At 38.2% G+C, this 26,225-nt stretch overlaps 1 protein-coding gene across 1 annotated transcript in view; it reads right to left on the bottom strand.

Annotated features, from left to right (window-relative positions):
- Positions 1–26,225, bottom strand: part of CRB1 (crumbs cell polarity complex component 1) — a 218,686-nt gene that overhangs the window by 28,098 nt on the left and 164,363 nt on the right. Inside the window, exons 11-16 of the mRNA XM_029933381.1 lie at positions 24,135–25,091; positions 18,444–18,991; positions 16,848–17,013; positions 11,190–12,096; positions 8,502–8,630; positions 4,197–4,323 (exon numbers count right to left, since the gene is read on the bottom strand). Of these exons, the coding sequence (XP_029789241.1) occupies positions 4,197–4,323; positions 8,502–8,630; positions 11,190–12,096; positions 16,848–17,013; positions 18,444–18,991; positions 24,135–25,091 (2,834 nt within the window). The remainder of the gene's footprint in view (positions 1–4,196; positions 4,324–8,501; positions 8,631–11,189; positions 12,097–16,847; positions 17,014–18,443; positions 18,992–24,134; positions 25,092–26,225) is intronic.

Here is a 26,225-nt window from a genome sequence, read left to right as displayed (position 1 = left end):
CAGTTGATGTTTCTAAAGTACAAGTGTGACCATGCTACTTTTCTGACTGGACCCCGTTAAGGACTCCCCATTAATTTTAAGAGAAATGCCACGGTGAGTGGTTTGATTTACAAAGACTCACTTCTACTTCTACAGCCTCGGTTTTACTGTGTTCCCACTGCACATCAGGCTCCAGCCAGCCTACACCCTCTGCAGCCCCTTCTGCCAGGAACAAGTCTCTATGGCTCCACCCCTCCTGCCACACCCGGACACTTGTTTACCTTTGAAGCCCAGCTTAGGTTTTGAGGCTTTCTTGGTCCTTCCACACCCACCTTTAAGACTGGGCAAAATGCCCTCCTAAGTGCTCCTCTGCTCGTGCCTAGTGTCATCCCAACACTGAGGCAGGAACTCTCCTTCACTGTTTGTCTACGCCCTCCATCAGACCTTCACCTTGTGAGCAAGCATTATGTCTAATTTTCATGTGTATTCCCAGCACCTAATCCAGAGCATTGTGCAGGGTAGGCATTCGTTAAGTTATTGTTGCATCGATTTAAAAATGGAGAAGTGAAATAGTCCATATTAGTAATAATCTTGGTAGTTGAACAACACAACTTTCTTTTCTTCACTGGTTTCCTACCTACATCACTAAACTCAAGTTTAATGTATCACCCTTTCCAAAAAAGACTCCATTTTCATTCTGCAAAATTAAGCCGAATAACTTCTATTTTAAAACTCAGAAGTGGCAAAAGGATCTTTAAACACAATTTGGTGAAGATTTGGTGGAGGTGAGAGATTTTGGTTGTCCTCAGTGTTACCTGAATTTAATTATTTCTTCATGTTGCCAAAACGCTAATTTCTGCAAACCTTCCCATTTCCCCTACTTCCCTACTCCCTAAAAAGGAGGGTAATAAAAACCATTCTTCAGGCACACACACACACACAAGGAGGGAAGAGGCATGGCCAAAAACAGAGACATAGCTTTGTTGAGTTCTGATAGCAAATCTTAAAAATAAGCCAAAAGAAATTATGTAATTCAACTAAACACAGTTTCTGTTTCAGATGTTCCTTGTAGAGCGTTTGTGTGAACTTCTGTCATTTAAGTGCGATGGCTCTCCCGGGACGCAGGCTGAAACAAGATCACTATGGGGCAAAGTAAGCCAATAGTAAGAGTAACTAGGGATACGATCACTTCTCGAAGGTCAACTAGAGGAATACTTCCCAGAGAGGAAAAGTGCATAAGACCTTGATTTTGATCGCCAAAGGTATTTACTTGCAGGGACAGGTCTGGAGGAGGAAACCTCAATTCAGGAGGATTAGCACTGATGCTTCTGTGTTCATTATGTGATATGAGTGTGTGCACACACATGCGTGCATCTGGCTTGTGGACATCTTTCCAGACAAGACACAGTCAAGGCAAATGAAGACAGTTGACAGAGGATGAGAAGTAGAGATACAGAAATCAGTTTTATTTTTCTGTGTAAATATGTAAAAGGCATAACCACAGACAATGCAATTAAAAACACAAAAGAATAACAAGAAAAAGGAAGATATGTTTTAAGTCAGAAATCTCATGACAAGACATTTGGAAAATAGAAAAGCAAATTGACGGTTACAATGACAACAGAGACATCAGAATCTTTCAGAGAGAGTTTGTGAATGACTCAAATATACTTGGGAGGTAATAAATTCCACTGCAATGGACTGTATGTATGTAATTACAGGAATGTTCAAAAGGAGTCAATGTGAAAACTGTATGTAGGGGTTTGGGCCATAATCTGTTTTGTGTTTACTCCAAATATTTGGGAATGCAAATACTGATGAAGGTTTTCCCAGAGTCACCTGTCACGAAGTCTAACGTTGGAACAGATGCATCTGAGGGAGCGGTATGGGACGTGCTGCCTGGATGTGCGGGAAGAGAACAGGGACTGAGGAAAGACTTCAAAGTACGTTGCTTCTAGAAATGACTGCCAGTATTCTACAGGATATGAATTTGCTACATAAAATCTTCTATCACCATTAAAAAATATACACTGAACACATCTCCTTTGCTTTTAGAGTATACCATTTTGTTCTTTTGTTTTGTTTTGAGTAGTATATTTAGGTTTTCCTTGGTCATTTCCACAGAAAAACAACTTTTGTTTTTAAAACAGTTGGGAATAAATGAGTACTGACTATCACCCAATGGACAAATCACCCTTACATTTTCAAACCAGGGCAGCTCCTAAAGACCTAGACATATTTACTCAGTTATGTTTGTCAGGTCACTGTTACTGTAGTCGCTCTCTAAATTAACTCATAGGGTCAAACAACTTTCCTTTTTTTTTTTTTTAATGTTTTTTATTAACTTTTTGAGAGACAGAGACAGACAGCATGAGCAGGGGAGGATCAGAGAGAGAGAGAGAGAGAGACACAGAATCTGAAGACAGGCTTTAGGCTCTGAGCTAGCTGTCAGCACAGAGCCCAACGTGGGGCTCGAACCCATGAACCGTGAGATCATGACCTGAGCTGAAGCCGAATGCTTAACCGGCTGAACCACCCAGGTGCCCCCAAACAACTTTCTTTTTAAATGAACACCTTGTCTCCTTTGGAAGGGCACATCCATACAGAGATATTTAGTAGAAATGCTAACATTCCAGTGGTACAAATTAAAAATTTCAAATAAAGCATTTTCTAAATTATTTTATTTACTCTATGAAAGTTAATAAATAAATAATTCTTTTATATCTTATTAGTTAATTTACTAATTTAGTAGACCTAGTAGATCCATCATTTCAGGTATATATTTACAAAACATACTGCCAAATATATTTTGATTATGGAAGGTCCTTTTATACTTTCCCATATGCTTTTATTATTTTTTCGAAAGAACCTTGAAGGTGATATATTTACTTGCAAATTTTAGAAAAATATGCCTCCAAGAAATGAGGTTTATAATATATAATTTTTGGCATGTGGATACACAATAGTACTTTTTAAAATTAAATATGAAAAGCAAATCAAATCAGTCCATTTGATAGAAATGTCGGCAAGCTCATAGATTTATAAGCAATTAACAAAAACTTACTCTATTTGAATAGGGAAGTATTGTGGGGAAAAAGAAATGGAAATAGGGCTTATGTGTCGTTCTATTGGAGGAGAGGTTTTGTGGAGTCAGAAATCATACTGGTGAGATATCATTTGACCTGTGATACCAATTATATCAGGAAATTTTATTTCTATATTTTAGGGATTTCATGCTTTCTATTTATGTATTTTTTAAATTACCAGAAGGTTGGCAATATTTCATTTAAAGAAATTTTTTTCATGTTTATTTATTTTTGAGAGGGAGAGAGGGGCAGGGCATGAGTGGGGGAGGGGCAGAGAGAGAGGGAGACACAGAATCTGAAACAGTATTTGAAAAGGATCATCTAAAAACATAGATGGGTGTGAAAAACGGTTTAATCGGTAATTTTAAAATGGTCATGTCACAAATAATAGATGGGAATGAAAGAAGATAAATGACCTAGGATCAGGGTGAATGAGGCAACTGACACTACAAAAGTCCACACAGTAGTGGAGGGGGGGAGAAAATGTTTTCTTAGCGCAGTGGTCATTCACATATAAAAGCAATCAGAATGATAATGCATCTTACGGAGTATGCTCAATGATGAGATGTTTCTGGTTATATAACACTATTTCTGGGGCACCGGGGTGGTCCAGTCAGGTAAGAGCCCGACTTTTGGTTTCAGCTCAGGTCATGATCTCACAATTCATGGATTCAAGCCCTGAGTCAGGCTCTACACTGACAGTGCAGAGCCTGCTTGGGATTCTCTCTCTCCCTTTTCTCTCTGCCCCTCCCCTCCCCAAACACATACACACTCTCTCAAAATGAATAAAATAAACTTTAAAAAAAGAAACATTTTTTACATTTATAACTGAAATGGGTAAATACTTAATATTCTCATATTATGCTCATGATTGCTTAAATTAGCCTTTGAATGTATTTTAATTTCCAAGGTAGCTTTTTATTTTTATTTTTTTAGAATCTAAAATGAGTCAAGGCATTTCTCGAAATTCAATGGCTTTTAAGTTTGGGAATGCCCAAGTGAATGTTAATAATCTTCCGGTTCACCCCACTCAATAACGGCCTCATCATTCATGCGCAGAATGAGGTAAGAAAGAAGCTGAAAGAGGTTCTGCCACAGTAAAAGAGAGACATAGAAGGAGAGCCCGCTCACATCGACCTCACAGCGTTCCCCAGCGAAGGCGACATCACAGAGGCACTGGAATCGGTTGACCAGGTCCTGGCACAGGCCTCCATTGAAGCAGGGGTCAGAGGCGCACTCATCAATGTCCTTTTCGCACCTTGAAAATAAACAGAACCAACAGAAGCCTTGGTCTCTCTTGAATAAACTGGCTGTGAAATGGGGAAAGGAAAAATCCTGCCTTATCTACTTGGAACAGTACAGCCTAACGTACCAATTCCCATGCACCTTACATATTCCTAATAACAGGGGAGATATTTCTTAAGATTCCTGTAACCAATTTTGTTTTAAAGGGAAATGATTTTATACACACACACACACACACACACACACACACACACACACACATACACGAATGAGAAAAACAGGTGCAAATATTTAGAAACCAAGAAAAACCTGAAGAAACCAGTTTGTCCCTGAAGAGCATTAGTGTCTTTGCCACTTTGGGTTCAGTTTATTGCGGGCACATAAGAACTGCAAGTGAGGCTGTATTTTGCCAACCTGAAGGTTACAGACCAGACCTGGGCTCTGGTTACAGAATGCTAATGAATCCAGGACTTCAGGCTATGGGGGGAAAGAAAGTCCATCAAAAACAGCCGGAAAATTGGTTTATTCTGAAAGATTTTTGATTGGTTTCATTTGGAATCCCATTTTTTAACAAAAAACAAAAGTAGGTAATCAGAAAATTTCAATTGATAGTAAATGTTTCATAGCTAAGTATATTTTTAAACAGGTAGAATGACATTCAAAAGCCAAATTTTCCCAAATTAGAACATTTCAGTTACTAATAAATGTTTTATAGCTGATGTAATTTTTAAATAGGTAGAAAGACTTTCAAAAGCCAAATTTTCCCAAATTTTCCCAAATAAGTGCTCTGTCAACTCTAAAGTGTATTCCAATTTTCCTCTCCCTTGGGACGCTGTCATCTTTCACCTAATCTCGTTATTTATGGAACAACTTGTTCTTCTATAGCCATAATTCACCAGCCACTCATGCATTCAGTAGATATGTATTTAGCGTTTACCATGTGCCAAACACTGATAGGCCTCAGGACAGAGCAGTAACTAAGGAATCTCTTGTACTTTGGGAAATTCATATAAAATGTTAGCTTCAAGAATCCCTAAAGAGCAGCCTACAATGTCGAAGCGTAATGCAAACAATTTTTCATTCCTCACCTCCCAAAAGGTCCCACTTGCACACATGCATGAGTCATCAACTAATCACTAGGCTTAAAATGAAGGGAACTGACGGGGTGAGTGGGGAGGGCCAACCCAAGGTATAAAGGGAAAAAAAAGATTTCTTCCCAGAAAAACAGCTCCTTATCCTGTTGGATACCAAGCATAGCTGAGACATTCTGTTTTCTTTTTTTGGCTCCAGCTTCTGGGCTGGAGGGAGACTTCTCTGATTAGATCAGAACAAAACCTGACAACTTGCGAGTGCCTGCCAAGCACGCCTTGTCCTGGGTGGACCAGAGTGTCCACACCATTCATCACTTACAACCTGCCAGAATGACATTATAAAGTTGGGGGTTTAGCCAGGCAGAAGAGGAGGCAATTTGAGAGAAGACAGCTTTTCAAATCTTTCGACGTTATGGAAGTCACATTCCCCTACGCCTTCAGAGGTTATCTAGTATTTTCCAGGCTTCTTCCAGCTATTCTTTCTCCATTTCTTATCTATTTCTCTTTTGAACTAAACAGTGTACCACACACACACACACATTCCTTGTAAACATTATTGGAACTTTCATTAGAGGTTAATTAATAGGTGGAAAATCAAAATAAATAAACCCATTAACATCCAATGAATTAACTAATGATGCTTAAGGACTTTGAAAAGTGCAGAATCTATTGAGCATGTGTTCGTTCCCTCTTTTACAAATCCATTTGTCACAGAGAAGTTTATCCAGATGAAAGTTTAAGGAGAGGTAGGGACACTTAGAGCTTCCTTTCCTTATCACATTTCAAACAAATCATTTGCATTTATTTATTTATTTATTTATTTATTTATAGACAGAAAAAGAGAGCACATTTTTGTGCTTGAGCAGGAGAAGGAGAGGAAGAGGGAGAGAGAGAGAGTCTTAGGCAGTCCAACACAGTTTGAACTCATGACCATGAGGTATGATGTAAGCCAAAATCAAGAATTGAACACTGAGCCAACTGAGCCACCGAGGTGCCCCAATAATTTGCATTTAAATGCAAGATTGTTATTTTTTATGCTTATTTATTTAGTTTGAGAGAGAGCACGGGCAGGGGAGGGGCAGAGACAGAGGGCAAGAGAGAATTCCAAGCAAACTCTGTGCTGTCAGTGCAAAATCCAGTGTGGGGCTTGATCCCGTGACCCTGGGATAATGACCTGAGCCAAAATCAAGACTCAGATGCTTAGCTGACTGAGCCACCCAGGCCTCCTCCCCTCTCTGCCTTTTTAAATATTATTCTTTGAAACAAATGTCGGAGGGAAAGGAAATGTTTGCTGTAAATAGGCATAATGTGTGAGTAGCCAAGGAAAATCAGCCAAGGCTTTGGATGAGTCTATGCATTGTGCCATTAAACATGAATGTGACATTAAGCATTAAGTTGTGACACTGAGGCAGGAAATAACCAGAACTTAAATATAATAGAAGAATTCTTCAAAATTTAGGATAAAGAAATATCACACTATTTTGGAGGTGTATGGAATTAGAGGCCAACAGAGTGGTCTTTGTGTTAACAATATGTTGCATAGCAAAGATTGGTGCAATAAAAGGTAGAATGCAATCCAAGGCTATGCCTTTTGATGCACATATATCCTTGGACTTCCCATGCCATTTAGAGTCAACCCCTGGAAGCAGGCTTTAAAGGCAAGAATTTCATTTGTTATTGACCGTTGAAAGGGAAGGGAAAGATGCAAGTATATCCTATATTGCCTGCTGTTTTGCAAAAATGGCAAAAGGGCTGGATCTGTGTAGCGCTCGAAGCACCAGCTGGAAAAGAGGAAATTCAAAACTATAATTGTCATGGAGCACAAATATATCCGTTACTTTATTAACTACCCTTTTGAGAAAAATTAATTGGTCAAAATTTCATTGTCAAATGATTTGTATTTCAATTTATGTAATTTGTTCAATGTAGGAAGTCTGGTCAGAGATCACTATCTTATCTTGAATGGCATAGGAGATGAAGGAGCACTCTTTCCATTTCTTTTAATTGTTGATACATAGATTTATTCATTTATGTCAGCACATTCAAAAGATGAGCACAGGCTTTAAAGGCAGCTCAGTTCTTCTGCAGTATACATCTGGCTACACATGATAACTTAATCTCTCAGCCTCAGTTTATATAAAGGAAAAGTGGAAATGATAACACCTGGAGATAGAGGTGCTTGGGTGTCTGCTAGGTTAGTTGAGCATCTGACACTTGATTTCAGCTCAGGTCATGATTCCAAAGTCGTGGGATTGAGCCCTGCATTTGGCTCTGTGCTGAGCACAGAGGCTGCTTAAGATTCTTTCTCTTTCTCTCTTTCTGCCCCTCTACCTTCCTCATGTGTGTGCTCTCTCTCTCTCTAATAAAAATAAAAAATAACTACTAGAGATAATATGTATAAGATGCGTGACTTACTGCTCAACAAATTATTCATTATTTATTATCTGCGCCTATAGAAAGCTACATTCATATCCTATAGAACCCTGCTTTATAATCATTCTGGGGACACTGATCCTTTTGAGACTCTGATAAAAGCTATTTTCTTATCTTTGACCTCACCTTCAGCTAGTCAAACACATATCCAAATTTGCCTACAGTTTCAGCCAGCCATAGACTGTCTAAAGTCATTGGCCAACTTCATATCACCAATCCTTATATTAGGTGAAGACATGTTGAAGGGTTTCGCTGGGAAAGATAGATTCATATGGATAAGGTATGTATATCCTTGTGGGGTTCTAGGCAATTCTATGAAGCAACCTTTCAGATATATTTTCTTTTACTTCAACAACAACTATGTTTGCATCACGTATTAGAGCAGCGGGAAAGAAACATGAATCCAGAAGTACTTATCAGAAAGAAAAATATCACATTTTTTCAAGGATATTTTCCTATTTGAAGTCTTGGCTAATAAAGTGTTCTTTACTTTGACCTTAACAGTAATTTTTCTTCTTTTTTATTACTTGACTCTGGTTGGACCCATATTTCAGCATGGATTTTCCTATGGGAACGGAGATGAAAAATTAGAGGAGAAAGCAACTTTGAATAATTCCCCTGTTCTGCAGCCCAGAATTTTCTTCTATAAAGTTCTAATGTGACTCACCATTCCCCAGTAAAACCCGGCCGGCACAGACATTTTAATTCACCCTGGAACTCTGAGCAGCTGCCTCCGTTGTAGCAAGTGAGATTTGTCTTCTCATTCCCACAGACTGCCGAGGGTAATCTGCTGTGTCTAGAGAGATAAAAGTAACAGCCGCAGCTGTTCATCTTGCTCATTTCATTCAAGAAAACTTTTTGGAAGAGTTCATGTATGGAGTCAATGCCAAATTAATTAAATGCTTGGGCTGGCCGAGCTGAAGATGCTTAATTGTGCTACATTGTACCCCAATCACTTTCTTTTAGTAAACAGCTCTGCTGGACAGTGCTAGAGCAGGCACGGCTATGTATCTTCCATTTCTACACAGTTTTCATTGGTGAGATAAGATCTGTGCTGTGAGGTGGCAGTAAATTTAGGGGTGGGAAGAAACTTGCTAGAGCGTGATTTGCTGCTGCTTTGCTAATAAATCAACACAGGCCACAAGAAAATTGCATCTCTATAAAGGCCAGGAAAGCCAGGACAGCAGTCTGGTACCCAAGCACTCATGTGATTTCTCTGTAGGCTTTCAGAGCTGAACTCCTGCTGCCCTGCCAGCACTTGCTGTTCCCTATGTAATGATTCATAGTTTAGCGGAATGCAAGCCAACTCCGTCTGGGAGGAGTGTGTATGGCACTCAGTGGCAGCTATCTGTGAATGTAAAGTGTGGCTCTTTTGTATAACAACGAAGCTGTACCTTTTAAGGAACCCTTATAAAAGGCAGAACAAACTGTTAGAAACTAAGCAGAACTTGACTGCAAGGCACAAGATCCAGGGGTGTGAAGGGACTGATTAAAAAGATTTTGAGGGTGTTGCTCAGGCGCTTTGACCCACTGTGCATGGTATCTGATACATAATTAATGTTCAGGAGCTATAAGATGAATTTAATTTTGATGTGTTGTGTGGGCTGCAGCTAATAGGGAGAAACTAGCCTGTATGATGGGAAGTGTGTCTCTTCCCATAAGAGCTAATCAATTTGACTTTAAAAAGAAAATATCATAAGGACTTTTCAAAAGAACCAAAAATGTCAACCAGCTTTGAAAGAGGTCAATTAGCAATGCAAATGTGAAGCTTTGTATACATCTTACGTTTAATAAACAAGTTTTGAATCTCATTAGAAGGTACTTTTGAGAACTTTAATCTTTGAGAACTTGACTTTGATAAATTAGGCAGGAAAAAGTACTGGAGAACTAGTTACTGGGGCATATATGTTTACTTTACTTATCCCAAAGTCACTGTGGCAATACTATTAAATTTGATCCTGAATGTCTTTTACTTTTGAACAGGCAGTTTGCCTGTTGGGAAATGAGTCCTTGTTAACTCATGGGAAGTGACATATAACTGGAATGTCAACACTTAGCACCTAATACTGTGTCTTGCCTTCACAAGTTCTGAAGAACAATAATTGTTACGGAGATAAATACATTTTCTTATAGGTACGACTACATGTTACGTCTGCTAGGAGATTCATCCCATTAGGGTACCACCTCTGAGTCAGTCTAATGCCTACAGTCTGCCATCCCCCTCCAGGTGTTCTTGCCAAAGTCTGGAAATGTATTACTTGTTATTAATAACTTTCTCACTTCTCCATAATGACTCAATTGTTTAGTGAATTTAAAAGCAGTATAAGTTATAAAAACAATAATGAAGTATACTTACATGGAAATATTGAAGCAATGTGACTTAGCTGGAAAACATTAATTCTTACTTCTATTTATGTAACATGAAATGGAGGTAGTTACTAGAATTAAAACACTGCTTTTGTAGTCTTAGAAAAAATTGTGAAATATGTCAAAATGGGCAAAAAATATTACTGAGTATTACTGACCATCTAGGATTCCTTGATTTTATAGTCTGTATGCCTTAGATTTTCTTTACTAAACTATTTTAGGGCTCTGTAAATTGCAGAAAATGACATTGATACAGATGGACCTTGGTCACTGAAATGCAAAAGAATTTGTCTGTAGTGTTACTATTGTCACATTGTAGAAAAGAGAGTTTCAAATATTAACTGTATTGCCCTATTGGAGATAAATAGTTTTGCATTTATTAGTAACTTTATTTCTTTCTCTCTATTTACATGTATATTTATGTTTATGTGTATTATAATAATATATATAATTATTACATATATAAATAATTAGGTTGTCCTTGGATCTTAATGACTTAAATAAAAGCATGAAGACATGTTCATTTATATTTGAGAGTCATGATTTCACCTTCTTGCCATGATAATTTAGCATAGTCTTTTCAAAGTTTTCAAGGTTCTCCTGCCTGAAATAGCCAAGGGCATTGTTTCAGGGGTAAGAGTCTTGCTTCCTCAAATAATACTAAAACTGGACTTTCGGATTTATTGTAAAAAATATTTGTTTCTTGAGGCCTTAAGGCAGTCAAACTGCAGTTCATGAGACATATTCTAACAAAGATGTCTGAGAAAACATTTGGCTTAACGTCTGGTCAAAACACTACCATTCTTCCCTTTAGAACACCCCAGCATGTGAGATCCTGTCTACATGGCCAAATTGTGTTGGAAGGGACCCATGTCACCCGTGCTCAGCACAGCCGACATATGCATAGCTGAGGAGAGAGCTTTCCAATTTGATGAGGAATGTAGAGCATAGCTTTGAAGGCCAAGTTGTCTGTGAACTTCATGCTCACCTGCAAAATTTTCCTGTGAAGTTTCCAAAACAATGGCAAGAATACCCATTGGTGTCACTGATGCAGGTGGCCCCATTCGCACACTGGTGACTCTGGCAATTGTCTATATGCATCTCACAGTTCACACCGGTGAATCCAGGCTCACACCTGCAGCGATAGGCTGCCACTCTGTCGGAGCAGTTGCCATGGATACAGGGGTTTGAAAAGCATTCATCAATGTTGAGCTCACAGCGTGTCCCTGACCATCCCAAGGGACATGAGCAGTGATAAGAGCTATAGATGTCTTCACAATCTCCTCCATGCAAACAGGGGTTGGAGTTGCAGGCATTTAGCTGCAAACAGCCGGTAACCACTGAATTCATAGAGATTTTGAGAAACTGCTCTTCCTGGGGTTTATTAGTGAAACCATGAACATTTTCAAAGTAAGAGAGATAAATGCCACTGATTTCTATTGTACTTAGACACCCTTTGAGGCCCTGTGTATTGTCAAGGGCTCGGCCACCCACATAAATATCTGTATTATCCTTCAGAAAGTTGAGGCTTCCTGCAGCAACTGCACTGATCACAAAAGGTGCTTGGCTGTCCACTTCCATTTGCCACCTGGACGTCTGGGCCAGGGGGTCTGTCATGGAAAGAGTCACTTGGCGCCATATGCCATCATTCACTGACTGCACACTTGTAAGACTCAACATATGAAAACTGTTGCCACTTCGCAATTGAAATAATACTCTGGAATCTTGAATGCTAATATTAAGAAATCCAGGATCCTTCTCTGCATGAAATATCATCGCATTGGCCTCCCTTGTTCTGAAACCAAATGTGATATTGGTGAGTTCTCTGGTGATATTCCCATTGCTCCTGAATAATATTTCACTGCTTTGTGCATTAAAGACAGCATTTGCGATACCTAAAGAGAGAAGGTAACACCAATCAGCAACTTTATAAAATCTGTCACATGCGCTTCATTACCTTTATTAATACTAATGATCATCCTGCTACTACCTTCATGTATTGATTATTTGATATGTCCTGGGCACTGTGCCCATTCCTTTTCTATTACTTCTAATGCATAATTCTGAAGCAAAAGTTTATTATTATTATTATCATTCCCATTTAATAAAAGAAGACATTGAGACTCATAGAAGTTCAATAAGCTTTTCATAGTCATGTGGCTCATAAATAATAAGACCAGAATACCAAAACTGGATGATTTGATACCAAAACCCAAAACATACATTTCTTTTCCGTTGAAAAGAGGTTACATGTCTAAAAATGGTGACGATGAATGGGACCCAACACGCGATAAAAAGTGGACCTTGGATGACGTGTTGGAAAAGCCTATCCTTGTTCACTTGAGTAGAGGAAACCCAGTTTTCCACCTCCTGGGTGGTCCCCTTTCCTCTCACATGACCTCCACATCCACAGCACCTCTGACACCAGATGTGTGGGGCTTTTCCCCACCAAGCCATTCTGTGCCTCATCTTTTCCCCTCCCTTGTGGTTGTTTCCCATCAGCATGGAAATATACTGTGACCGTCTCAATCCTAAAAAATAAACACACAAGATCCAAAAGTGCTACTCACCTTCCTGTCACCTCACTGTTTCTGTAATTCCTTATCCCCTTCCTGGCACATCTTCTCCAAATAGGTTTATATTCTCATTGTCTCCACGTTCTCATCTCTTGTTTTCATTTAGTTACATGCCACTTGGCTTCTGGTGCCACTCACTTCACTGAAGCCACTGCAAAGTCATAGTGAGTGGCCTCTGTGTTACTCAATGTAGTGGTCAATTCTTTATCCTCACTTTCTTGCGCTCTTCGGTTAAAAATTGACCTTATAATTCTGTCTTTGCTTTAATTGTGGGGCACCACAGCCAACTGTCAACTTTTTTTTGATACAGATTATTCCTTTTGTTTGTTTGTTTGTTTGCTTGTTGGGGGGGAGAGGGAATCCTTGTGTAAAATACGGGGCTCGATCTTGATCTCACAAACTATGAGATCATGACCTGAGCCGAAATCCAGAGTTGGATGCTTAATCGACGGAGCCATCCAGGAGGCCTGGGTTTAGACTATTCTAATTACTTCTCTGTGTCCCTGCTTCTGTCATTCTGCAGGTCAACATTACAATCACTCCTTAGCTCAAGACCTCCATTTGTTACCATCACATCTAGAAAGACATTCCAAATCTTAAACATGGCCTGCAAAAGTGTTTGCGATCTGACTCTTGATTAACTATTCCGTTCCATTTGCTAACACCCTCTTCTTATTCACATGCGACGAACACGAAAACTTCTTGCCATTTTTTGAAGACATCAAACTTGTTCCCAAATTAGGCTTTTTACTTGCTGTTACATACCCTTGGAGTACTCCTCCCCCAGACTTTCCCACACATGGCCCTTCCTCAACATATGTGCTCAAATGCCACCTCCTCTGGGAAGCTTTCCCTAACTGTCCACATTAAAATAGCTCCTTCCCTGTAGCCACTCCCTGTTCCATTACTCTGCCTTATTGTCTTCATAGCATTTATAACTATTTGAAATTATTTTGTTCATTTGTCTACTTGTTTTTTGACTGTCTTTCTGAAGTAGAACATAAACTTTCTGTGAGGGGTTTCTCTGTTTAGATGATCACAATGCCTAGAACATTTCCAGATATATAGTACGTGAATGTTACCAAATAAATAATCTGTAAAAATAACTCCTTCATTCTCCATTTTGTAAAGTGAGATGATGATTAGAAACCACTGTGAGAGATTCAAGTGTATCATTCAGGTGTACAATTCAAATGTATTATTTGGATTAAAATTTCCTTTGATTTTATAATTTTTCGCTGTTGTGTTTTTCCCACCAACCAAGGTTGGGGTTGGGATGAGGGAGGAAAGGAGTAACAAGCATCTTAATCCATGTTTTTAAATAAATGTTAAAATAACAAATTTCTTTAGCTCTCCAATCTTACAGGAAGAATACTGTCTCCAACACTAAAGAGATTCATTTTACTAACACCGCTGAGCACACTGAAATCACTTCTCATCTGAGTGAAATCATAGTACACATAACAATATTTGTATTTCACCTTTTCTTCAGGGAACTTTATCATAAGAAACCCATCTGTGTATAAGATGGGTTGTAAATTTTTAAGTTGGTTTTCTGATAGGACGCCCTACAGGCAAATTCAGGGTGATGCCTGAGCCATGCTTTCCACAGTATGTTACTCTCTTAGGGCTAATCACTCAATATATCTTACTTGAAGGAAAATACAATAAGGTCATAAGATCACATAAAATTAAAATTACATAAAGTAGCAGAAGCATGTTCTAGGGTTCACACTTGTCAATTAGTAAAACTCACCCCTCCTATTGATTTACATTTTCTTCCTTCATTAAGGTAAGTCATGCTTTTAAAAAATGTTGAAATTTTTGGGAGATCAGAGGCAACCTTTCTATTCTTTCTGTGGTGAGAATGCAGTAGCATTGAAGATTCACTTCACTCCTTTCTGATGCAGTGTGTCCAAATCCTGAACTGCTTTATATACAGAATGAAGACCAATATACACCAGGGGTATGGTTCTTGGTCTGCACTGTTTTTAGGAATCCTTTTCTTTTATTCCCTATGAAAATATTCCAAACGATTTAAACTGTTTTGTAGACCATAACTGGGACAAAGATCTTTAGTATTTCTATCAAAAATTCACAATAAAATTAATAGTACATTATTTTAAATAAGCAGTTCAGAGGTAGAACAATGGAAAGGTTGCATTTAAACTTTAGTGCCATATTAGGAACCAAATAGCATTCTTTATGCCAACTCATCATGCTTTATATAATATATATCTGTCTTACTATCCTGTAACTCAGTATATATATTTAAAATATGAAACATATAAGTATATGTATTCTAGAAAACTTTCCCAACTACATATGCAGTATAACACATTTCATATATTCTTTCCATATGCTTTGACAGTATAGAAACAGGGGCGCCTGGGTGGCTTAGATGGCTGAGTGTCAGACTCTTGATTTTGGCTGAGGTCATGATCCCAGGGTTGTGGGATCAAGCCCTGTGCTGGGCTCCATGCTGAGCAAAGAGCCTGCTAAAGTTTCTCTCTCTCCCTCGGCCCCCTCCCCTGCTCATGCTCTCTCTCTCTCTAAAATAAAAAATAATAATCATAAAGAAAGAAAGAAAATATAGAAACAGAAAAGTAAATATATTCTCTTTTCCTCAGTCACTACAGCTCAGTCTAAGCAGATTGTTGTTGAAAAAAACCTGAGGTCAAACTATTCTCTGGTTCCACTCCATTATTTTAGTGCAATATTTTCCAAGGTGATATATATCACTTAAAGTCTGGAGCATTTAAGTGAAATACTGAGTTCATTGGAAGAAAAATAATGTTACTTTATTCATTTAACAAATACTTTTTGACAACACCCTGTATGTTTGGCACAATTCTAAGTGCTGATAATAATGTGAGAAAACCAAATGGGAAATTTTCTTCCCTTTTGAAATCTATATTCTAGTGAGGAAAGGGATGAGGAACAAGTAAACAAATACATATACAACAAAACATGAAAGAATCATAAGAGATATGAAGAAGAATAAAGCCAGATAGGAGGACATTTGGGCTAGAACCTAACTGAAATGATGAAGACCACCTGCCCAAACTCCGAGTTGAGTGAGTTCAAGACAGAGGTGCCGTGTGAGGGCTCCAGAATGGGGAAGAAGGACGAATGGGGTAAGACATCAGAGGAAAATTAAGGACAACTCTTTCGAGGGCTTATCACGCTATAAAAGGATGCAAACAACGGAATGGTAGCTGGTGGGGATGGAGGGTGGTCAAGGAAAATTTGTTGTAATGAGGACATTTGGCGATGTGTTTAAACACTGATGGAAATGTTTATTGTGCTGAAGAGTGAAAAAAAAATTGGAAGCAAAATCTTCAGATAAAGAGACTAGAATTCAGTGCAAACATGAAGATTTGTTGTTATAGATTCTACTTCATTATTTGAAGTTGAAAAGAAGAGAAAATATAAATAATAGTGTGGTTAGTAGGGAGACATGTCAAAATTGTGACTGTAGTTTTCCAATTTGTTAACATTTGGAAAACCGTGGTCTTTATACTGAAGATGATCAAGGAAACATTTCAGACTAAGGAAAATACTCAGAAAGCAAAAGAATGCCTAATGTGTTTCATTTTTATACTTATCACACACACACAAATTTTTATCTATCAAGTAGATGTTTTATCCCCATTTTACAGAGAAAGCTTTAGATTATGGAGCTCGTGGGAACAGTCCGAGGCCTCATAGTTAACAAAAGGCCATGAGCTTGCACTAGCACTTCACTCTGTATTCCCAATGAGGAAAAGAGAGCCAAATATTACTTGGTTAATTTCTTCAGAAATTAGCTTTAAATAATCAAGGGCTATGTTTGGTGCTGCTCTGACCTCCATTTATCATCCCCAGCCCTCAGAAACCCAGGGGCAGGATGAGGTATGAAGTCAATCTGATATTATTATTACATTAGGTTTATTGTACTACTCAAGTCAGAGGGGAAAGAGTCGCAGGTTTCTTTGAGAAGGGGGTTTTATCTGTATTCTTTTTTCTGGGTTCGTGGAAGTGAAATACCCGACTTAATTGGATGGATGATAACTTTAAGCTCTACCTACATTCAAATCCTCGAGGCACCAACTGGCACTGGGCTGTGGGAGGACACGGGCTGAGCTCACACCACTGAACGTCCTCACAGGCTTTCCCAGCTGTGTTCGCAGGGCAGGAACATGAGAAGTCATCCCACAGGGAATAGCAAACACCTCCATTGTGACAGGGGTTGGACTGAGCAGAAAAGAAATCAAAGGTATAAAAAGCACTGGCAACTAAATATGGAAACAGTAAAGGCAAGACCCCATAGCTGTCATTTTGAAAGGTAATTTCTACATCTTTACATTGTGAACTTTTTATATCCATTGGTTAACAAATGGAATAAAACTTACTGCTACCATTGCCAACTCTTTTCTGAAAGAGATATGGGGAGAGAAAGAAACAGAAAGAGATGAAATGAGAAAGAGAAATTACATGAAACCAGTTTTCTATAACACAAAGAGGATTTTTAAAAATATAATAACATTTTCTGCAATTTCCAAATTACCAGGCACTTTCAATCACACCAATTACCATTTGAGTAATTGGTACTGTTACTTCTGTTTTTTTTTTCTAATGAGGAAATATAGGACCTTCCTGTTACCCAAGATCTTAGTAAAAAGTGAAGCTTGGTGCCTAGATCTTCTGGGTCCAGATACAGTAACCTCTTCAGTTGCCCTGCCTCTCAGTCAAAAATATACCATTATTATTTGAGGTGAAAAGATTTTTCATAAAGCATACAAAGTTAAAGTATTTAAGAGGGAGATTCTGAGAACTGAGACTGTATTTATCCCAGTCCCACTATTAAGATGTGATTTGGGCTAGTTACATAACCTTTCTAAACTTCAGTTTCCTTATCTGTAAATGATGTTAATGGGGCTAACACAGTGGTCCTTCCACAGAATTGAATGGGTCCATCTATATAAAATAGTGCCTGGTATTTTGGAAGTGCTCTTCTAGTAATGTTAAGGTGATCCATTTTTGTACATTTACAAGTAAGCCCAGTGCATGGCAATAGTCAAGCTCAATAAATGTTGAACAGATATAAATGTGTTTCCTTCTTTTTCTTTGAAAGGTCATGTAGAGCTGACAAGTTCATATATTTGAATAGCTTTTGGAAGAGCATACAAAATACAAAGGAAGTAAAACATAAGCTCTGGGAAAATATATTTCAGAGAATTTCAAATCCAACTACCAGAAGGAAACTATCTACCACTCAGGGGATCTTTTTGTTGCTGTTGACTTAATAGTAGTTGCAAACAATGATAGTTGGGCATTTAATATAAAGTTAATGATCTCTTCCAACGCCTCTGAGATGCCATTAAGAGTTTGGGAATTAAAATTCTATTATTTTTAGGTAATTTGGTTGTTGTGGTAGTAGAAGCATGTGGCCAGAGTTACCTTGGATGGTTAAATAGACTATGATGATAACAAGGTCAAGGTAATTTTTTTAATGGCTCAGTATAAATTCTCCAGTCTTGCTGAAAGAATATTGACAAAGTTTTATTCCGTGACTGGTGAGTCAGTAACATAATCTTCACATATAAAGAATGGTTATAATAAATCATTTAATGAAATGACAATTTAGCACACAGTAAAGACATAGTTGGTTTGAATAATCCTACCTTGCACATGTTGTCTCCAGGACAGCCTTGGGTCACATTAACAAGAATTGGATTGTGGGATACACTGTTTGTTGAATTTGGGAAAAATTCCAAAATTTGGTTGTTTAATCTTATATCTTGGATACAACCTTTGAAGAAACCACCTTTAGCATTAGTCTCTTGTATGTCAGGCAGGCCACCGATATAGATGACATCTCCTTTTTGGATTTTCCATGTGGGGGCAGATATAAATCCTAGGCTTCGTGAAGACTGATATAGTTCAATTTTATTTCGCTTGATTTTCAGAGATATCAAGTGGGCATTTCCATCACTAAGAACAAAATTTACTACTAATTTGGAAGAACCTGGATGTAGCATTGCTAGTCTGCCATGCTCTAGCCAAACACGGATGTATTGATAAGTCCTGTTTTCCAAAGCTAGAAGTAAGCCCGATGGTCGATGTGTTCGAACAAACATGGAGATAGTGAAGTTGTCTCCATAACTCTCGTCAAGATTAAAAACAGCATATCCAGTGGAATCATCCTGGCCAAATCTGCCTGCTACATACTCTTCAGTGTCAAAATAGAGGAGGAAAAACAAAGAAACATTTTAAGACTCACAAGTAAGAAGGGTCAGAAGATGAAAACACACACACACACAAACATACACATTTTTTAGTTTAGAACAGGCTAATCACCTCTTTTCTGGAAACTTCCAAGTTTACTGAAATTTACTTAGTTTACTGAGTTTTCTGAAAACAATTACATTTTGGTTTATAGTTTATGGCTGAGGTCCATTGATTACAGATGAGAAAAAAATCTCTGCACTGATAAACTTAAAAACCTCTCCTTTACTGCCCTGAAATACTGGCAGAATATCAGATACTACTATCTTCCAATTTGGTAGATGAAATTTGGGGAAAAAGAGTTCTTCCTGTAACATCTCTATCTCTAAGCAGACTGTTCTGGTGCCTAACATCTTTGCTATTTGAGGACATACTGAAGCAAATGTCATTAAATCTAATCATTCTTTCTAAAGTACAGAAATCAAGAATTAGATTTGCAAACCCTCTTTGGGAATCATACTCCAAATAATAATAAAAAGGAAAGGAGTTGAACAAAGAGAGAAGTCTTCCTTCTATGGTCCTGGGCAGAAGCATTGGAGACAGGTCAGGGGCAAAGCTGAGCACTGAACTCACCAAGAAGTTCCTGTGGTCAAAGAAGTTAGCAATGCACGAATGTGTCAATACTATTGGTGTACATCAAATGAAGAAAACTCTTGAGATGTATAAAAATGAATCCTTGCCTTCCAAAATATTGACATTTAGGAACTAAAGTCCTTGTCTTCTCAAAGCCTATTTGGCGACTCCCAACCAGACACAGATAAAGAAACAAACTATATAGTATGTCAGGTAAATAAACAAATATAAATCAGGTAGGGATAGGGAATAGGGAGTTCTGAGGATAGGAGCAGAATTGGAATTTTTTAATAGTCAGAGAAGCACTCTCTGAGAAGATAACATTTGAATAAAACCTCAAAGAATGTAGAGATATTTTTGCAGAAATTTGAGAATTAATGGTGGCTTGGGTCAGTGGTAATGGTGGTGATGAGAAGTAGTCAGAATTTGGAGATATTTTGAAGGTAGAATCAATGAGATTCTCTAAGGCAAATTCATCCCCAAGGTTTTTTGTTTTGATTTGTGTTGTTTTGCCTAAGTGTTGAATTTCCATTTGGACAATGAAAAGAAAACAGAAGGAGGGCACCTGGATGGATTAGTTGAGTGGCCAACTCTTGATTTCAGCTCAGGTCATAATCCCAGGGTCATGGGATTGAGCCCTGCATCAGGCTCTGCATGGAATTAATGCTATTTAAAGCTACAAAACTGGATGAGATGACCAAGAGAGTGAGTACATATGGAAAAAAGACCAGGTCCAAGGACTAGGTCCTTAAGCACCAGACATTGGAGGTCAAGGAGATGACAAAAGAGCAGCCAATAAGATAAGGGAAAAAGAAAGGGAGAGTGAAGTCTCCTAAGGCTAGTGAGGACAGACTTTTCAGGAACAGGTAGTGTTCAACTGTGTTTACTGTGGCTGCAGCAAGTAAGTAACTGTGCTTATTGTGGCTGCAGAGAGGTACAGTAAGTTGAGGAATAACTATTGACCACTGAACTCTGCAATCCGGAAATCACTGATGAACATCGCAAGAGCAGTGTTTTAAAGAGATTGCTATCTTCGAGTTTTTACATCCCAATGTTAACCAGAAAAAGACCGATTTCATCATATTTCATTGTGTTTAAATATCCTTATGGTCCAGTTGAAGTTTGGGCAAAGGTAAGACATTGTTTAGTATAGTTGAACTACAGTTAAAACTTGCTTAGGCAACCATCTGTGTTTGAAGACCTCCTGCTTAAAGGGTACATTTTCAGAGCTCTGACTTGATTTTCTATAGGAACATTGCATTCTGAATCTGCATTTGGAGACCACCTGCTCCAGGCAACTACAGGTAACTTTCAAAGTGTACTATTAAATAAAATAACCTGTTTGAAGAGGTTAACACATCTGAATGCACTGCAGTACTTTCATTTGAGAGAAAATGTTTAATAGGAAAACGTGGCTCTTGAAGCTCCTGAGATTTGAGAATATGCACAGAATCGCTCAACCTCATGCATGGTGGGGTCCCTGCTGGTCATCCTAAAATGCCCATAGACCACATTGTGGATCCAGATTAAAAGATAGAACACATAGCTAGGTTTTTTTTCCTCAGAAGATTGAGTCTCCAGCAAACCCATTCTTCTTCAGAAGCAAGTAGTCAATGCATGTGATTTCCCCTCTGATTTGAGAAACCTCTGAAGTCATATATGACTTGTCTGTGAACATGGGAGGTATAGTCTCAATGGTGCTGTTGATGTGGGATGACAAACACAAATGAAAAGTAGCTTCAAGTTTTAATGGTTGGTAGAATACAAGCAGGTGACATTTACTAAGATACATAAAAGCTACTTGCTTCTAAATGTATCTCATTTTGGGTGGAAGCAGTAGGATTCTGTGGCATCATGAGTGAAAATGACCCAAAGTGGGCCAAGTGTAGAATGTAGTGGCCAAAACGTCAATGCAATATTAAACTGAGAAATAGAACATTATCTACAATGAGAGAGGTTGTAGTCCTATGTCACTCTGCATCACCAGGCACATCTAGGAATCAGATAAACAAACTTATTACCAAACAAGGAACAAACAAGTGGCTGATGAAGTGTCTGAAAGCTAGGTCTGTATGGAAAACATTAGAAGAAAATGGATATGTGTAGCATGATAGAAGTGATGGTTTGGATGGTACAAGGTACTTCAAATATTTGAGTCAAGAAGAAGAAAAGTAAGATTTATATGAGTATGGCTTCAAGAGTTACAGTGCTGCCGATGAATGAAAGCTATAATTAACCATATTTTATTTCAGTAAGAAACAGCTTTGGGGCAGTTTCTGGCAAGATGGAGTAAATGAGTTCATCATTTCTAAACATGTGTAAGTAGGAATTTGGCCACTACCCTTGGCAGACACAAGAATTTAAAAATTCATTGAGTAAAGACCTTTCTATATCTAAGAAATTGCAGTTCTAACAGGATAAGATATTCAAGGTCTAGATGTATGGCTAAAGATACAACATATGTAAATTGTGTCTATGATTCAAATATTCTGTAGAAGGCAAGAGGTCCTCATTCTGAACAATATCTTGGAAGCTCCATGTTCTTATACACAGCCAACACAGCAAGACATGCTGAGGCAAGTCTATAGACAGTTCTGGGAACTAAGCATTGAGAAACACTTTTCAGAACTTCCCTTATTGAGCCATTTGATTATTTTTAAAAGATCAATAAGAAAATATTGGAAATCTCCATGTCATTCATGTTGAGTCAGCCAATTAACTCTTCTATCCATTTCTGCTTATTCATTGCAATGTGTACCATGATTGGGAAACACTGAATCAAGATCACGAACTGAATGAAGTTTGCCTTTGTAATTTTTAGTACCTCTCCTCCCTCTTGTATATACATGTACAATGACAGAAAGACTCCATGTTCTCATGATAGCTTGTAAGCCTCTTTTGTAATAAGAATAAACTCCCCACAAATATCACAGATAATAGCAAATACAGAATATTTTAGTTTTATGACTGAGGTGATGTGAAAAATATAACATCTTAAACTTATACCAAGAGTCTTCAGAATGAGAAGATTTTACAGAACTCCCTCCTTATGAAGATAATTTTTGAAGCCAAGCATTTTCATGAGGGTTAAACAGTTTCAAATAGTGTGGGGGCAAAAGGAAACTGGGGGTAGTGGGGCAGGCAACCAATTCAGGAACTTGGTTTAAAACCATCAAAACTTTCCAAGTTGGAAAAAATAAACTAAAGAAAAACCAGAACCCACTGGCTTGGCATCCCTTGAAACTATTTTCCAGGACAGTTAGCATCACCACCGTCAGTAGTAACCTCATGGGTCATTGAATTTGGAAGCCAGTGAAAGAAGCCAGCATCTGTTTGTTATTTTGTATATGTAGTAAAAATATTGCCTTGAGTCAATTAAATTTTTCTTCAAAAAGTGAACACTGCCTCAGCATAATATCTCCTCTTCTCCTTTAAGAAAATCACAAAACAACTTGCCATTCTATTTAAAATATTGCATAGAGCTAGTAGATGCCATACCTCATTGTCAAATAGGTCCATGATTTGTAATGAATATTGTGGTTAGGGGGGAGACCCAGGAATAGTTTCTAATAACTCTTAGCCATTCATACATGGAATAGGGTAGAGGCTAAGACTGGTTTTAATTTTACTTCATATAAAGCACAGAAGACTATTTACCAGATGTTGTCCTATTTCAAGCAGCTCTAAAATCTTAGGGTAAATTACAGCTCAACTTCAAAGCAGTCTGTTGCAATTACCTCTCAGACATTTTCAAGGCATGATAATAATAATAAAAAGAAACAGGTATGTATTGATCACTATCAACAGCACTCTTTGGAACAATGTTGGAAGTTAATTAAGGATTTTGAAATACATTTCAAGGTGTGATTTGCTAGAAAAATCAGATCAATTAGTTTATGGTCTCTATAAAATTTCACTGTTGTTGCTTTCCACATTTTTTCCCTTAGGATGCGTAGGTAGAATATCAGTTTTCTCCAATGCAGCCCTGTAAAATATAACTCTGGCGGTCTATAAAAATGCTAACTGGTAGCGAGATTTTAGAGCAAGTGTGAATTGTACAGACAGAAAAGCAAGGGAGTAAATATTCCTAAGAGTTTACTATGCACAAGGCATTTTGCTAGTGCTTGGCATTGACTAGTTTCATCTCTAATGGTTTTTTCCCCCAAAACAGATTATTTTTTTTTTCAAATAAGGTTTACAATAAATTTGTGGCACACAGTAAATGGCAAAACTCTAACAGTACTTTGTAAACTCATCAAGATGAAAACTCATTCAGATGGGAGCTTTCAGCTTATTTTTCTCACTTCTCTGCATGAGTGCCCTGGCGTCTAATGAATCCACTCAAAATCAATTAATGCACATTACTAGCCTCTTATTTTTTTCTCATCAGTAGGCAACCAGAAGCAGAAGTCCTGAGGGGTCATTATGTTTCCTAACAGGAGAAGCAGACTGGCTATTTTTGTTACCGCTCCGCTCTGAGGCACAGCATTCCTGGGTACCCACCATCAGCTCACCTCTCAGGCAATTCAGGCCTTTGTAGGGCCGGTAACAATCACATTGGTAATTAAGCCACAAGTTGATGCAGCGTCCCCTATTTTGACAAGGCTGCCTTTCACACCAATCCTTTCTCACGCAGCCTGCCTTGACATTTAGTGACGAGCCAGATGAAATGTTCTCTGGAGTAATGTGATTTGAGTCAATTTTAATGTCTTGGAGACAGCCTACAAATGAAGGTGTGGATGGTATATTATATATGTTAAGAAGAGCAAGGCCATTGTTGGTCATCCCCACTGGTAAACCACCCAAAAAGGAGTTTTGAAAAGCACATATTGATTGATCACTTTCACATGGAGAAGGGGCTTTACTGATGCATTTCTCCTTACAAGAGTTGTCACGTAAAGTAAGGGTCACAGCCTCTGCGAACATCACCTCCACTGAGTGCCATTCTCCATCGCTGGTATTGTGGGGAATGTACAGAAGCACCTTTGACTGATTGTTGGCTTGAATTGACAAGTGAACATAGCCACTTAGCAACTCCAGCATTATAAACATGTCCCCGTTGCCTTGGAAAAGTAGAAGTGCCATTGGCTGAACAGTCTGAAACCTGAGGGCTATGTTACAAACTAAGCCCTTGGCTGGAACCGAGCCACTTGTGATCCTCAGGAAGCCATTGCCTTCAAAAGAAAGTGTGGTGACAATTTCACACAGCGATCCAGTAAAGCCAGATGGACATAGGCAGCTGAATCCATGCTGGCCATTTTGGAAGTGAGGGATGCATATTCCATTATTTAGACATTGGTGATGGGTACAGCCCAGGAGAAGATCAGAACAGTTCCTTCCTCCATAAAATGTTCCCGAGTGGTTATCAAAGCGGCAATGGCAGATATAATCACCAGGTAAATCCTCACAAGTACCGCCATTTTGGCAAGGGTTTGAAGAGCATTCATCAATGCTTTCTTCACAGTGGATTCCTGTTAAATAATGAAGAATAGGTTGAAATTCCATATATTCAGATCAGAAACAGAAGTTTCACATAATGTTCATGTATAATCTCTGGAAGTGGAGAGCTAGTGTAGGTTCATGACTGTAATGGAATAAAATGTGGATAGTTATTGAGGAAGTTAAAATCGATTACATCATTCTGTGTATGTTGTGCAGAGAAATGCAGTCATGGGAGACCTTGAATTCTTCCTCCAGAAATAGATTATTTGCCGAGTGCAGTGGTTGACTCAAACTATTATTGTCAGACATGAATGTGGAACTCAATGTCATAAAAATGATAAAAGAAAAAGGTTGTTCTTGGCAGTGATGCCTGATTCAAATTATTTATTTGGGGACTCCATTCTCTGGTGGTGTTTATCCTGTCCCAGGCTGCTGATTTTACTCTATTGCACTTGCAATTACTGATTTTGCCTTTTATCTTGCTTTTACCTCCTCATTATCCCTAAAACCAAAGTTTTCCAGATTCAGAGACAGGCTAGACAACCCTCACTGTGGGTAATTTCTAAGGTGAACTATAGGCGCTGTTTTCTTCCTTCCATAAGTCTGATATAAACTATGAAACATTTCCCATAATACGTTGTCTTTTAGTTTTAACTTCACTTTCTTTTACTCTTTTTCCTGATTCAAAGTCAAAATAAGATCATTAGAGAATTCTTAGAATTCATGTTATCAAAGTAACAAGAAGAAATACACCTTTAAAGAGTGATGGTTATTGCTTTTTCTGTGAGGTTCAAATGAACAAACAGGTTCACAGAGATTGACATGTGGACAGCACAGCGTGGTTTCCCCAACACCTTCACCCGCGTGCCGTACCTGTGCCTGCCGCAGTCTCCTGAGGTTTTCAGTGCAGATGTTCTTAGCTCTCTTTCACAGAGGATACTGAGGCTTAGAAAGACTGAAGTCTAAACTCCAAAGCACTCCTACAATCTGGTTTCTTGGTTTTTAAAATCTACTCTGACACACTCTATTCTTTCACTGATAATTTAGTGCATTCTCATTTACTGCCATTACTAATGTGTGTTCTTATTTTACCATTTAATTCCATGCCTAAATGTATGTGTTAAAAGTACATAAACTTAAAGTATTAAATATTAAAATTAAAT

The sequence above is a fragment of the Suricata suricatta genome, chromosome 3 (assembly GCF_006229205.1).
Source record: "Suricata suricatta isolate VVHF042 chromosome 3, meerkat_22Aug2017_6uvM2_HiC, whole genome shotgun sequence".
Lineage (NCBI taxonomy): Eukaryota > Metazoa > Chordata > Mammalia > Carnivora > Herpestidae > Suricata > Suricata suricatta.
Note: the sequence above shows the minus strand (reverse complement) of the source record. Positions and strands in the feature narration are given on the sequence as shown.